Source organism: Oncorhynchus kisutch, linkage group LG9, assembly GCF_002021735.2.
Source record: "Oncorhynchus kisutch isolate 150728-3 linkage group LG9, Okis_V2, whole genome shotgun sequence".
NCBI classification, from domain to species: Eukaryota; Metazoa; Chordata; class Actinopteri; order Salmoniformes; family Salmonidae; genus Oncorhynchus; species Oncorhynchus kisutch.
In genome coordinates, this window is record NC_034182.2 from 43,020,572 (window position 1) to 43,037,101 (window position 16,530).

At 43.0% G+C, this 16,530-nt stretch overlaps 1 protein-coding gene across 1 annotated transcript; it reads left to right on the forward strand.

Moving 5' to 3' along the window:
* Positions 1-4,753: 4,753 nt before the first annotated feature.
* LOC109886288 (lecithin retinol acyltransferase-like) lies at positions 4,754-16,172 on the forward strand. The gene is made up of 2 exons (XM_020478004.2): positions 4,754-5,653; positions 14,731-16,172. Exons 1-2 carry the CDS (start codon positions 5,051-5,053, stop codon positions 14,881-14,883), a joined length of 756 nt encoding a protein of 251 aa, XP_020333593.1. The 5' UTR covers positions 4,754-5,050; the 3' UTR covers positions 14,884-16,172.
* Positions 16,173-16,530: the final 358 nt, after the last annotated feature.

The window sequence follows — 16,530 nt, forward strand, 5'->3', positions numbered from 1 at the left end:
AGAAGTAGAACGTTTAGAAATAGAACATATCAGAACTAGAACTATCAAAACTAGAATGTTTAGAACTATCAGAATTAGAACGTATCAGAACTAAAATGTTTAGAACTATCAGAACTAGAACGTATCAGAATTAGAACGTTTAGAACTATCAGAACTAGAACGTTTAGAACAATTAAAAATATCAGAATTGTTTTAATTAGAAAGACTCAAAACACCATCATTGTTTAAAACCATGAAAAGAAGTGCAACCCAATGTTAGTCATATGATACACTGAATGGATTTCAAAACAGAATGGAAGTACTCAAACACCCAAAGAGAGTGTTGTGAAAACATTTGTTGGTGTTTCAGTGCATGTAAAAGTCAGCATCAATACACAAAAATAATATTTTGGCAAACTGTGTCTCTCATACAATCAAAATGGTTTTAAATTGCAAATGTTTAAAAGCATAAATATTGATTGATGATGATTTTCAGTCAATATTTTGTCTAACATTTTAAAGGAGACACTAGAATACTTTGATACTAACTATAGTCTACAGTCGCCAGGTACGTTGTGAGATTATAAAAACGATACAATCATTTGTTACCATCAAAATGTTTAGGACTATGTGAGTTACAGCGGAGATGAGGGGCAAGAGGAGGCCTTTATCACACTGGTATTGATGCAAGCCTTGTCAGAACATTGCCTTGGGGCTCTATTCAATCGTTACAGGTGGAGTATATGCAGCGTTTACCGTGAATGTAGTCTCCACTGAAGCTGGGACGTTGCCTTCACATTTCAATCACGCTGTGAAGCTGAACTTCCTGGATGCAGATTGAATAGAGCTCTTCACTCAGCCAATCAGAGACACGTGCCAATCTTACTGGACCATTGTTACAATAACACATTGGGCCCCGATTCAGACTTGAGATATGTAGACTTAACATGGACTCAATAAAACATGGACTTAAGTCAAGTCTGAATGTGTTTTGTTTAGATTAGAAGCAGGAGGAGACAGTGAGAGAATGACAGTCGGACAGGCGTAAGTGAGAATTGAATCCCCGACGGCTGGGGGCAGTAAGATGGCAAACATATGGGGGAATTTCTATCCACACAGCCACGTACTGTTTGAGGAACTTGGGCCCCCATATCAGAAGACAAATGTTTAGATTAAATTCAAAATGTGAACTTCAAACATTGTACTGCCGTACTGTTCATAATTTCCCCGGTCTGAGGCATTGAGGTGGAGTACCAGGTGTCCCCTCTAGTAAACTCTATGGTAAGGACATTCGTACCAGGTATCCCCTCTAGTAAACTCTATGGTAAGGACGTTCGTACCAGGTGTCCCCTCTAGTAAACTCTATGGTAAGGACATTCGTACCAGGTGTCCCCTCTAGTAAACTCTATGGTAAGGACATTCGTACCAGGTGTCCCCTCTAGTAAACTCTATGGTAAGGACATTCGTACCAGGTGTCCCCTCTAGTAAACTCTATGGTAAGGACATTCGTACCAGGTGTCCCCTCTAGTAAACTCTATGGTAAGGACATTCGTACCAAGTATCCCCTCTAGTAAACTCTATGGTAAGGACATTTGTACCAGGTGTCCCCTCTAGTAAACTCTATGGTAAGGACATTCGTACCAAGTATCCCCTCTAGTAAACTCTATGGTTCGTGGAACAAACTCCAAAAACGATCCAAGAAAGTATGCCTCAATGAAATCTTGAGAACAAAATGTTATCACATTGAAGAAGGAAACAGAAAAGGAATTCACTCAATAAGAACATTTTGTTTGTGTAGCATTTTGGCTGCTAATGCTAATTAAGTCAAGACTCAAATAGCCTTTGTGCTTCATTGGTCAGTATTCTTGACGCTCCATGTAGATGGCAATTGACACGTCGTTGTTGGCACCTTCCGTGCACTTGTTTTATATGCAAATGAAGACCTGCTTTTGAGTTAAAATGGAAAGCTTACTAACACATTCATAGCCGCTAACTGATTTAGTGCCTATTGACGATTGTATCTTCTGCCTGGGGGAGTTTTGTTAGTGTAACAGTGTCGCTTCCGTCCCTCTCCTCGCCCCGAACCAGGGACCCTCTGCACACATCAACAACAGCCACCCTCGAAGCATCGTTACCCATCGCTCCACAGAAGTGCAGAGCAAAGGGGAACTACTACTTCAAGGTCTCAGAGCGAGTGACGTCACCGATTGAAATGCTATTAGCGCGCACCACCGCTAACAAGCTAGCCATTTCACATCGGTTACACTAGGAGCTCCGACTCTTGCTCGGAACGTTAACACACATCGCTTGGAGACATAAGCAACATAACTTTCATATCAGCGACAAATAACTGTTCTAAAAACAACATTACTGGAACATTTTACAGGGTTAAAGTTCCCAGATGGCCATATTTACAGGGTTAAAGTTCCCAGATGGCCATATTTACAGGGTTAAAGTTCCCAGATGGCCATATTTACAGGGTTAAAGTTCCCAGATGGCCATATTTACAGGGTTAAAGTTCCCAAATGGCCATATTTACAGGGTTAAAGTTCCCAGATGGCCATATTTACAGGGTTAAAGTTCCCAAATGGTCCTATTTACAGGGTTAAAGTTCCCAAATGGTCATATTTACAGGGTTAAAGTTCCCAAATGGCCATATTTACAGGGTTAAAGTTCCCAAATGGCCATATTTACAGGGTTAAAGTTCCCAAATGGCCATATTTACAGGGTTAAAGTTCCCAAATGGCCATATTTACAGGGTTAAAGTTCCCAAATGGCCATATTTACAGGGTTAAAGTTCCCAGATGGCCATATTTACAGGGTTAAAGTTCCCAAATGGTCATATTTATAGGGTTAAAGTTCCCAAATGGCCATATTTACAGGGTTAAAGTTCCCAAATGGCCATATTTACAGGGTTAAAGTTCCCAAATGGCCATATTTACAGGGTTAAAGTTCCCAAATGGCCATATTTACAGGGTTAAAGTTCCCAAATGGCCATATTTACAGGGTTAAAGTTCCCAAATGGCCATATTTACAGGGTTAAAGTTCCCAAATGGCCATATTTACAGGGTTAAAGTTCCTGCCCATATTTTTTTCCCATGAATGTGAAATATGACATATTTCCATTGAAAAATGTGTGTTAATATTTGTTAAATATGTGTGTGTGTGTGTGTGTGTGTGTGTGTGTGCGTACGGGCTGGTACGTGTGTGTATGTGAATGGGCTGGTGTTTGAGTGAGTGAGTGAGGTGAGTGAGGTGAGTGAGGTGAGTGAGGTGAGTGAGGTGAGTGAGTGAGTGAGTGAGTGAGTGAGTGAGTGAATGAATGAATGGGCTGGTTGTCCCAGTTCTCCAGGGATCTAATGATTGCCATATGGCCTTAGCTTCCTCTTTTCCACAGACTCTTTAGCCAAACCACACACAAACACACACACTCCCTTTCCATTCTTTAGCCAAAACGAGCTCAAACTTTGCACAGCCATGTCTGACATTACACTCACCTCAAACACACACACACACACACCAGATGTGAATCATTTAATACATTGCATTCTTGGGCTGCAGAGAAGGATAGCTGCCATGCTACGGGTTCCTTACCAATTTTGTGTGGTGTTTTAACGCTGATCTTAACTCTTTTTTTTTTTTTTTTTGTATACATACATTTTCCCCCATAATTTCCTATGAACAAAAACAACTTCTGGACATCAGTGATCACTAACCTCGGTTTGGATAAAGAATTCTACTTCAACGAGTTAGAGGCTGAGGATGTTCACTCCACAAAATATCATATCAGACCAAAGAACAGAACTCTGCGGGACAGAATTATAGGACATATCAGACCAAAGAACAGGACACTGCGGGACAGAATTATAGGACATATCAGACCAAAGAACAGGACACTGCGGGACAGAATTATAGGACATATCAGACATAAGAACAGGACTCTGCGGGACAGAATTATAGGACATATCAGACCAAAGAACAGAACTCTGCGGGACAGAATTATAGGACATATCAGACCAAAGAACAGGACTCTGCGGGACAGAATTATAGGACATATCAGACCAAAGAACAGAACTCTGCGGGACAGAATTATAGGACATATCAGACCAAAGAACAGGACACTGCGGGACAGAATTATAGGACATATCAGACATAAGAACAGGACTCTGCGGGACAGAATTATAGGACATATCAGACCAAAGAACAGAACTCTGCGGGACAGAATTATAGGACATATCAGACCAAAGAACAGGACTCTGCGGGACAGAATTATAGGACGTATCAGACCAAAGAACAGAACTCTGCGGGACAGAATTATAGGACATATCAGACCAAAGAACAGGACACTGCGGGACAGAATTATAGGACATATCAGACATAAGAACAGGACTCTGCGGGACAGAATTATAGGACATATCAGACCAAAGAACAGGTCTCTGCGGGACAGAATTATAGGACATATCAGACCAAAGAACAGGACACTGCGGGACAGAATTATAGGACATATCAGACCAAAGAACAGGACACTGCGGGACAGAATTATAGGACATATCAGACCAAAGAACAGGACACTGCGGGACAGAATTATAGGACATATCAGCCCAAAGAACAGGACACTGCGGGACAGAATTATAGGACATATCAGCCATAAGACTGTTTTAAGTACTTTACCTGACTTGCCTAGTTAAATAAAAAAAAATTAAAAAAATAATCCTGTGGAAACAATGTTGATTCAACCAGTTTCTCCCCACACAGATGATGCGATGGGCCTATTAGACTATTCGACACTGACACAACGCTGCAAAATGGCAGCTATGCTAACCGTAACTAGTTGTGATCTGCAAGTCCACTGTAATTAGTCAACAAGCCTTTAGCCCTACGAGTGTCACTCAGAACATCTACTACGTGACTAATCTGCTCTCAAACAGCAGCCAATCGGTTCCTCGGTTCCCTCACGACGTCACGGAGGGCCCCTCGTTGAAACTGACCGCGGCTTGAAGATGATAGAGGAGCGCGAGGCGAGGAGGACAACGTCCCGAAAAACAAGGACAAGGAATCTCCTCCAATAAAAATGTTGAATTCGCTCACATTACTCCTGGAAAAAGTGTTCTTCCTCACTCACCTCAATGCCTTCCGGTCCAGTTTGTTGTTTTCAGACACAGACAGAGCGAGGGAGAAGAAGATAGTTACACATCACTGCGAGAATGAGGGGTGGAGAGAGAGAGTCCCGGATACCTCCGCCGGGGCCGCACTCCCAGAGTCCATATACCAACGGGGAGACTTGCTAGAAGTACCCCGGACTTTATTCACTCATTTTGGCATCTATTTAGGAGACAACCGGGTGGCCCATCTGATTCCGGATATCTTGCCACTCTTTACAACGGACAAGCGTTCAATCCAGGTGATGGTAACAAACAAACGCTTAGTTCTCGGAGTTTTATCCAAGAGCGCCAGCATTCGGGTGGATACTGTTGAGGACTTTGCGTATGGAGCATCAATTCTACTGAACGCTATGGACACTACCGTGCAGAAACGACCGTTGGATGGCGAAGAGATCGCGAGTAGAGCGGAGAAACTGGTTGGGAAGATACCGTACAGCTTGCTTTGGAATAACTGTGAACATTTCGTTACTTATTGCCGGTATGGCATTGCAATCAGCATTCAGACTGACAAGGTAACATATTGATATTGGCCTAGAATAGGCTATTTCTTGTTTGTTTTTTACGCACGGACATATTGAAGAGGCTATCTCTCTGAAAGCTATATATTCCAATGTTAAACTAGCTACAAAATGATAACGGAGTTTTCCTAAATAGGCCCACGGCGCTGGTCACAGACGTCAATTCAACTTCTATTCTACGTTGGTTTAACGTAACATCATTGAAATGACGTGTAAACAACGCTGATTCAACCAGTGTGTGCCCAGTGGGACATTTAAAAGATGCCTAAAGTGTTGATTACCCATTTGGTGCGCGTCCTGTGTACGCGATTGGTACTGTTGCGCGCTGGTGCGTTTTCACAGAGCGACGCTGCAGGACTCTGTAACTAGCAGAATCAAAACATTAAAATATTAATTTATAGATTAATTGAATGCTGTGAACTAGTAATTGCTGGTTTAGGTGATAGGCCTATCTGCCTTGATAAAAAAAAGTTTGTTTACTTAGAATTTGATTCATCTCAAGCCAAATAGGGTAAATGTGGTCATTAGCCTATTTTACTCAGTGAGCAATGCTAAATGATGCGCGTCAATATGGACCAATAGGTTTATAGAGCAGACAATAGTCCGTCCCAAATGGGACCCTATTATCTAAACTGTTTGGGAAAAAATGGTTCCAAAAGGGTTCTTCGGGCTGTCCCCATAGGAGCACCCTTTTGGGTTCCAGATAGAACCCTTTTGTAGAAACCTCTTCGGAAAGGGTTCTACGGGGAACCTCGAAAGGTTCTACCCAAAAGGGGTTATTCAAAGGGTTATCCTATGGGGACAGCCAAATCACCAATTGCACCTTTTTTTTCTAACAGTGTAGACGGCTATTATGGTGCACACATTTTGGTCAGAGTCTGAAGTAGGGCCCCGCTCTGGTCTAATGTAGGGCCCCGCTCTGGTCTAATGTAGGGCCCCGCTCTGGTCTAATGTAGGGACCAGCTCTGGTCTAATGTAGGGCCCTGCTCTGGTCTACTGTAGGGCCCTGCTCTGGTCTACTGTAGGGCCCTGCTCTGGTCTACTGTAGGGCCCTGCTCTGGTCTACTGTAGGGCCCTGCTCTGGTCTACTGTAGGGCCCTGCTCTGGTCTACTGTAGGGCCCTGCTCTGGTCTAATGTAGGGCCCTGCTCTGGTCTACTGTAGGGCCCTGCTCTGGTCTACTGTAGGGCCCTGCTCTGGTCTACTGTAGGGCCCTACTCTGGTCTAATGTGGGGCCCTGCTCTGGTCTACTGTAGGGCCCTGCTCTGGTCTAAAGTAGTTTCCTACTCTGGTCTAATGTGGGGCCCTGCTCTGGTCTACTGTAGGGCCCTGCTCTGGTCTAATGTAGGGCCCTGCTCTGGTCTAAAGTAGTTGCCTACTCTGGTCTAATGTGGGGCCCTGCTCTGGTCTAAAGTAGTGCCCTGCTCTGGTCTAATGTAGGGCCCTGCTCTGGCTACTGTAGGGCCCTGCTCTGGTCTACTGTAGGGCCCTGCTCTGGTCTAATGTAGGGCCCTGCTCTGGTCTACTGTAGGGCCCTGCTCTGGTCTACTGTAGGGCCCTGCTCTGGTCTACTGTAGGGCCCTGCTCTGGTCTACTGTAGGGCCCTACTCTGGTCTAATGTGGGGCCCTGCTCTGGTCTACTGTAGGGCCCTGCTCTGGTCTAAAGTAGTTTCCTACTCTGGTCTAATGTGGGGCCCTGCTCTGGTCTACTGTAGGGCCCTGCTCTGGTCTAATGTAGGGCCCTGCTCTGGTCTAAAGTAGTTGCCTACTCTGGTCTAATGTGGGGCCCTGCTCTGGTCTAAAGTAGTGCCCTGCTCTGGTCTAATGTAGGGCCCTGCTCTGGTCTACTGTAGGGCCCTGCTCTGGTCTACTGTAGGGCCCTGCTCTGGTCTAATGTAGGGCACTGCTCTGGTCTAATGTAGAGCCCTGCTCTGGTCTAAAATAGTTCCCTACTCTGGTCTAATGTGGGGCCCTGCTCTGGTCTAATGTAGGGCCCTGCTCTGGTCTACTGTAGGGCCCTGCTCTGGTCTAATGTAGGGCACTGGTCTGGTCTAATGTAGAGCCCTGCTCTGGTCTAAAGTAGTTCCCTACTCTGGTCTAATGTGGGGCCCTGCTCTGGTCTAATGTGGGGCCCTGCTCTGGTCTAATGTAGGGCACTGCTCTGGTCTAATGTAGGGCCCTGCTCTGGTCTAATGTAGGGCCCTGCTCTGGTCTAAAGTAGTTCCCTACTCTGGTCTAATGTGGGGCCCTGCTCTGGTCTAAAGTAGTGCCCCACTCTGGTCTAATGTGGGGCCCTGCTCTGGTCTAATGTAGGGCCCTGCTCTGGTCTAATGTAGTGCACTGCTCTGGTCTAAAGTAGTGCCCTACTCTGGTCTAATGTGGGGCCCTGTTCTGGTCTAAAGTAGTGCCCTACTCTGGTCTAATGTAGGGCCCTGCTCTGGTCTAAAGTAGTTCCCTACTCTGGTCTAATGTGGGGCCCTGCTCTGGTCTAAAGTAGTGCCCCACTCTGGTCTAATGTGGGGCCCTGCTCTGGTCTAATGTAGGGCCCTGCTCTGGTCTAATGTAGGGCCCTGCTCTGGTCTAATGTAGGGCCCAGCTCTGGTCTAAAGTTGTGCCCCAAGGTGATTAGGGTGCCATTTTTCACCCAGACAATGATTTGGCCGTGTAAGCTGGGGGGCAAAACAGGATCGAACTCCTCCTTGCCCCAAAAGTAGACCGACATGTAAATTAGGACCAGACTTAGAGAACTATGGAAAGACAATGTATCATCGCAGTATTTAAAATAGGCAATTTGCGCTACTTTGAGTTGATAGGCTGACAAGGCTTCGGAGTCTGCAGGTCTGGTGAGAGCCTGAGTTTGTTTTAAATGAGCCATTCCAATTTTAATGTCCCTGTCTGTTGCTTTAACAGTTGTTCATGGAACACAAGGCAGGAAGAAGTCCTTTTGAAAAGAGCTCTCATTTCTTAGCGCGCTCTGTTCTAGAGAACCCGTTAGCGCGCTCTGTTCCAGAGAACCCGTTAGCGCGCTCTGTTCTAGAGAACCCGTTAGCGTGCTCTGTTCTAGAGAACCCGTTAGCGTGCTCTGTTCTAGAGAACCCGTTAGCGCGCTCTGTTCTAGAGAACCCGTTAGCGCGCTCTGTTCTAGAGAACCCGTTAGCGCGCTCTGTTCTAGAGAACCCGTTAGCGCGCTCTGTTCCATTGGCTCTACTATAAGAGTGAATTGAGGTATGGACCTTTGTGAAATTAGTTTGGTATTTGAACTTCAATATTTCTTTTACCTTTTATTTAACTAGGCAAGTCAGTTAAGATCAAATTGTGATTTACAATGACTGCCTATCCTGGCCAAACCCTGACGATGCTGGGCCAATTGTTCACTGCACTTATGGGACTCCCAATCATGGCTGGCTGTGATACAGTCTGGAATTGAACCAGGGTTTGTAGTGACGCCTCTAGCACTGAGATGCAGTGCCTTATACCTCTGCGCCACTTGGGAGCCCCTGTCAAATGATTTGAGATAGCTATCAAACAATAGCTACCTCAGGTTCTTCATGAAGGACAACAATGGCAACTGTGAAGACAGCCTGGGACAGTCAACAAAGTGCATGATCACAATATTCAAATCTAATGTCAGCTGTCTATTATTCCTTACACAGAGAGACATGTTGCACACCCTTTGGTTTTCTCATGAAATTATTTCAACGTGTTTAAAAATATATATATTTATTACAAATAACTTACAATTCAATAGCTCCTTGATCACATGACCTAGGCACTTGAAACCAACTTTTGTATTGTTCACAGGGTAGGGACCATAGAAATAGAATGAATAGAAAGGGTCTCTCCATTCAAGTCAATGATGGCATAATGAGTGGACTGGCAGCCATTTTGAGGGTACCCACAGTGTTCTCCATCATTGGGAAATATAAAAAACTATTGAACTACCCACACTCTCTGCCTAGAGCTGACTGTCCAACCAAACTGAGAAACCGGGCAAGAAGGACCTTGGTCAGGGAGGTGACCAATGACCATTCTGACAGAACTACAGAGTTCTTTATCTGATATGGAAGAACCTGCCAGAAGGACAGAAGTCTCTACAGCACTTCACCAATCTGGGCTTTCTGGGAGAGTGGCCAGACGGAAGCCACTCCTGAGAAAAAGGCACATGACAGCATGCCTGGAGTTTGCAAAAAGGCGCGTGAAAGACTCTGAGACCACAAGGCAAAATAATCCAAGAATGTGCAAAGCTGTCATCTAGGGTGGCTACTTTGAAGAATCTCAAATGTAAAATATATTTTGATTTGTTTAACACTTTTTTGGTTACTACATGATTCCATACGTGTTATTTCATAGTGTTGATGTCTTCACTACTATTCTACAATGTAGAAAATAATACAAATAAAGAATAACCCTTGAATGAGTAGGTGTGTCCAAACTTTTGACTGGTACTGTATATACAGTATTATTTATAAAAAATGTAATCATTTTTATAAGAAAACCAAAGGTGTGCAACATGCCTCTCTATGTAAAGAATAATGGACAGCTGAAATGCGGTTGCTAAGTCACATGGTTGGAGAGCTATTTAAATATGAATATTGTGATCATGCACTTTGTTGACGGTCCCTAAATAGTTGCATTGGTGGTGGACCAGGCTGCCTACATCGTTTTTTCATGGTATTATTTATTTAACTAGGCAAGTCAGTTAAGAACAACTTATTATTCACAATGACGGCCTACCGAAAGGCCTCCTGCGGGGACCGGAGGCTGGGATAAAAAAAAAGTATAGAATAATTTAAAAAGCACATTTAAAAATACACATGACAAGAGAGACAACACAACTACATAAAGAGAGACCTAAGACAACAACATGGTAGCAACACAACATAACAAGAACATGGTAGCAAAACAACATGGTAGCAACACAACATAACAAGAACATGGTAGCAACACAACATAACAAGAACATGGTAGCAACACAACATGGTAGCAGCACAAACATGGTAGCAACATAACAAGAACATGGTAGCAACACAAAACATGATACAAACATTATTGGGCACAGGCAACAGCACAAAGGGCAAGAAGGTAGAGACAACAATACATCACACAAAGCAGCCACAACTGTCAGTAAGAGTGTCCGTGATTGAGATAAAACGTTGCCTACATGTTACCATGTGATTATGAAACTCAGGTTGGAATCGAAAAAATAAGATATCTGCAATGTTATAGACATGTTTTCCTACATAAAGAGCCTAACCCGAGGAATGTAGGCCTCCTGAGTGGCACAGTGGTCTAAGACACTGCATCTCGGTGTGAAGAGGTGCCCCTGCAGTACCTGATTGAAATCCAGGCTGCGTCACGTCTGGCTGTGCTTGGGGGTCCCATAGGGTGGTGCGTGATTGGACCAGGGTTGGCTGGCGTAGGCTGTCGTTCTAAATAAGAATTTGTCCTTTAACCGACTTGCCTACTTAAATCAAGGTAAAACATTTAGCTCCAATCATTTGCGACTTATTAAAGTTAGAAGAGCCGAATATTAAATCTCAATTTAACCGCAGATCCCAAACTACACCCTATTCCTAATGTAGTGAACTACTTTAGACCAGGGGACCCTTACCGCAGATCCCAAACTACACCCTATTCCTAATGTAGTGAACTACTTTAGACCAGGGGACCCTTACCGCAGATCCCAAACTACACCCTATTCCTAATGTAGTGAACTACTTTAGACCAGGGGACCCTTACCGCAGATCCCAAACTACACCCTATTCCTAATGTAGTGAACTACTTTAGACCAGGGGACCCTTACCGCAGATCCCAAACTACACCCTATTCCTAATGTAGTGAACTACTTTAGACCAGGGGACCCTTACCGCAGATCCCAAACTACACCCTATTCCTAATGTAGTGAACTACTTTAGACCAGGAGACCCTTACCGCAGATCCCAAACTACACCCTATTCCTAATGTAGTGAACTACTTTAGACCAGGGGACCCTTACCGCAGATCCCAAACTACACCCTATTCCTAATGTAGTGAACTACTTTAGACCAGGGGACCCTTACCGCAGATCCCAAACTACACCCTATTCCTAATGTAGTGAACTACTTTAGACCAGGGGACCCTTACCGCAGATCCCAAACTACACCCTATTCCTAATGTAGTGAACTACTTTAGACCAGGGGACCCTTACCGCAGATCCCAAACTACACCCTATTCCTAATGTAGTGAACTACTTTAGACCAGGGGACCCTTACCGCAGATCCCAAACTACACCCTATTCCTAATGTAGTGAACTACTTTAGACCAGGGGACCCTTACCGCAGATCCCAAACTACACCCTATTCCTAATGTAGTGAACTACTTTAGACCAGGGCCCATTCAATGAAGCTGACAATAGAACAACCTTATTCCTCATACAGACATGATGTACACAGGGCAATGAAAAGCTTACTTGCAGGTCGACAACAACAACAACAACAACAACAACAAGTGAATACAAGAGTAATAATAAGTAAATAAACTAGGATACAAATGTAGCACAGAATTTAATAGAAGGCACAGAAAGGAGTTGAAGATATTTTTAACCAACACTTTTCAGAATTCATCGTCTTTTCCACATTGGTTCCCACGTCATTACATTGAAATGACGTGGAAAAACAACGTTGATTTTAACCAGTGTAACTTCACTGGCTCAATGTTAGTGTGAAATCTGTCTCGTTGGTAGTTTCTCAACAAAATGAGAGAGAGAGAGAGAGAACAACGGACCCATTGAATCCTTTTCAACACATCAAATCACGACAGTATTTGCGGAGGTGATTTCAGAGTTGAGGCCTGGCAGCAGCGTGGCTGGGAGGGAGCTAAGGTTTTCTCCACCTTCATAGACTAACCATGATCGCCCCCCAAAATGGTTTGGATTGGATGGAAACTTATTCAATGACTTTAGACATAAAATATTTGAGTGTAACTTATACAGACCGGCTACCGCAGAGCAGAAGCAGAGACAGAATAACATACTGTAGCACTTAATACTTCAGATCCAGCGAGAGACTAAGACATACTTGTAGATGTCCTCATAACCACAGAAATGTGTTTTTTAGTCTTAAAGTAAAGTTTTATCTTTGCCAAAGGACCAAGAATAAAATAAAAAATTAAAGTTAAACATTAACTGATAGTGACCCAATGTACAAAGATAGTCTTCATTTTTGTATTTGATTTAACTAGTTAAGAACAAATTCTTATTTACAATGACAGCCTACTCCCAGCCAAACCCTAACGGCGCTGGGCCAATTGTGAGCCTGCCCAATGGGACTCCCAATCACGGCCGGTTTTGACACAGCCTGGAATCGAACCAGGGACTGTAGTGATGCCTCTACCACTGAGATGCAGTGCCTTAGACCGCTGTGCCACTCGGGAGACCTTGTCTACTACAGGACACAACGTTTAACACTGATGATATTCCCCTCCCTGTAAGCCGGCCGGCCACCGTGTTCTACCTAGGGGTCTGCAGCTTTATGGCACAGGAGGTAGTGTAAATTGTATCCTGTAAATGGGTCAAGCCCCCCCCCCCCCCCCCCCACACACACACACGCCCTCTAAATGTTCCTCTCTCTATCACTATAATATAAACCATGAGGTGTCCTCATCTCTCTATCACTATAATATAAACCATGAGGTGTCCTCATCTCTCTATCACTATAATATATGCCATGAGGTGTCCTCATCTCTCACTATAATATATACCATGAGGTGTCCTCATCTCTCACTATAATATAAACCATGAGGTGTCCTCATCTCTCTCACTATAATATAAACCATGAGGTGTCCTCATCTCTCACTATAATATAAACCATGAGGTGTCCTCATCTCTCACTATAATATAAACCATGAGGTGTCCTCATCTCTCACTATAATATAAACCATGAGGTGTCCTCATCTCTCACTATAATATAAACCATGAGGTGTCCTCATCTCTCTATCACTATAATATATACCATGAGGTGTCCTCATCTCTCACTATAATATAAACCATGAGGTGTCCTCATCTCTCACTATAATATAAACCATGAGGTGTCCTCATCTCTCTATCACTATAATATAAACCATGAGGTGTCCTCATCTCTCACTATAATATAAACCATGAGGTGTCCTCATCTCTATATCACTGTAATATAAACCATGAGGTGTCCTCATCTCTCACTATAATATAAACCATGAGGTGTCCTCATCTCTCTATCACTATAATATATACCATGAGGTGTCCTCATCTCTCACTATAATATAAACCATGAGGTGTCCTCATCTCTCACTATAATATAAACCATGAGGTGTCCTCATCTCTCTATCACTATAATATAAACCATGAGGTGTCCTCATCTCTCTATCACTATAATATAAACCATGAGGTGTCCTCATCTCTCTCTCACTATAATATAAACCATGAGGTGTCCTCATCTCTCACTATAATATAAACCATGAGGTGTCCTCATCTCTATATCACTGTAATATAAACCATGAGGTGTCCTCATCTCTCACTATAATATAAACCATGTGGTGTCCTCATCTCTCTATCACTATAATATAAACCATGTGGTGTCCTCATCTATCACTATAATATAAACCATGTGGTGTCCTCATCTATCACTATAATATAAACCATGAGGTGTCCTAAAGGCCTCATCTTCCCCTCTCTATCACTATATTATAAACTGGCTGGTTCGAGCCCTGACTGCTGATTGGCTGACAGCCTTGGTATATCAGACCGTATAACACGGGTATGACAAAACATGTACTTGTACTGCTCTAATTAGGTTGGTAACCAGTTTATAATAGCAATAAGGCACCAAAGGGGTTTGGGGTATATGGCCAATATACCACGGCTAAGGTCTGTATTCAGGCACTCCGCGTTGCGTCGTACTTAAGAACATCCCTTAGCTGTGGTATATTGGCCATATACCACACCCCCTTTGGCCATATACCACACCCCCTTTGGCCATATACCACACCCCCTTTGGCCTTATTGCTTCATTATAAACCAATGAACTAAAGTCCTCATCTTTCCTCTTGTTTTGGTGTTAGTTCTGTGATTGGCTGAAATCTGTCGTCCGGGATCACAGGAGTGTTCCGCTGACGGCGTTCCTGGGAATTCTGTCTGTGGTCTATCTAGGAATGTCGTCCTACACCGCCATACCCACCCTCCTCATCCCCTTCACCCTCTGGATGGCTGGCTGATTCTGGGAATTCAATAATGGACTTGGAATGATGGAATTTTATCAATGTATTGAAGTGTATGTGCTGTGTTTTAAATGGCTCCAGAAATGGGCAGCAATGACAGCATTATGACATCACTATGACAGCATTATGACAGCATAATGACATCACTATGACATCACTATGACAGCATTATGACAGCATAATGACAGCATTATGACAACATTATGACAGCATTATGACAGCATTATGACAACATTATGACAGCATTATGACAGCATTATGACAGCATTATGACAACATTATGACAACACTATGACAGTATTATGACAGCATAATGACAGCATTATGACAGCATTATGACAGTATTATGACAGCATAATGACATCACTATGACAGCATAATGACAACATTATGACAGCATTATGACAACACTATGACAGCATTATGACAACATTATGACAGCATTATGACATCACTATGACAGCATTATGACAACATTATGACAGCATTATGACAACATTATGACAGCATTATGACAGCATTATGACATCACTATGACAGCATTATGACATCACTATGACAGCATTATGACAGCATTATGACAGCATAATGACAACACTATGACAGTATTATGACAGCATTATGACAGCATTATGACAGCATAATGACAACATTATGACAACACTATGACAGTATTATGACAGCATAATGACAGCATTATGACAGCATTATGACAGTATTATGACAGCATAATGACATCACTATGACAGCATAATGACAACATTATGACAGCATTATGACAACACTATGACAGTATTATGACAGCATAATGACAACATTATGACAACATTATGACTGCATAATGACAACATTATGACAACACTATGACAGTATTATGACAGCATTATGACAGCATTATGACAGCATAATGACAACATTATGACAACACTATGACAGTATTATGACAGCATAATGACAGCATTATGACAGCATTATGACAGTATTATGACAGCATAATGACATCACTATGACAACATTATGACAGCATTATGACAACACTATGACAGTATTATGACAGCATAATGACAACATTATGACAACATTATGACAGCATAATGACAACATTATGACAACATTATGACAGTATTATGACAGTATTATGACAACATTATGACAGAATAATGTAATAATTCATTAATATTTTCTGTACCCATCTCTAACCATGAACACTTTGCACAGAATGTATTTTTCACATCGTAACAACTTTATACTGTATTTTTTATGTAAATAAATACCTGTACATTGTACTGACTGGTGTGTGTGTGTGTGTGTGTGTGTGTGTACTGTGTGTGTGTGTGTGTGTGTGTGTGTACTGTGTGTGTGTGTGTGTGTGTGTGTGTGTGTGTGTGTGTGTGTGTGTGTGTGTACTGTGTGTGTGTGTGTGTGTGTGTACTGTGTGTGTGTGTACTGTGTGTACTGTGTGTGTGTGTGTGTGTGTGTGTGTGTGTGTGTGTGTGTGTGTACTGTGTGTGTGTGTGTGTGTGTGTGTGTACTGTGTGTATGTGTGTGTGTGTGTCCCAGTTTTTTCTGTCTTTTCACACAGTAATCATTAATTATATAACCATTGTTGTGTCAGAATAGTTGGAGAGGAGAGACAAGCCATCG

What these genes read in the sequence shown, in the direction of transcription:
- LOC109886288 (XM_020478004.2), top strand. Translation starts at nt 5,051, where the DNA reads ATGTTGAATTCGCTCACATTACTCCTGGAAAAAGTGTTCTTCCTCACT. An exon ending in TCAGCATTCAGACTGACAAG is followed by an intron (nt 5,654 to 14,730) that starts GTAACATATTGA and finishes TTTTGGTGTTAG; the next exon opens with TTCTGTGATTGGCTGAAATC.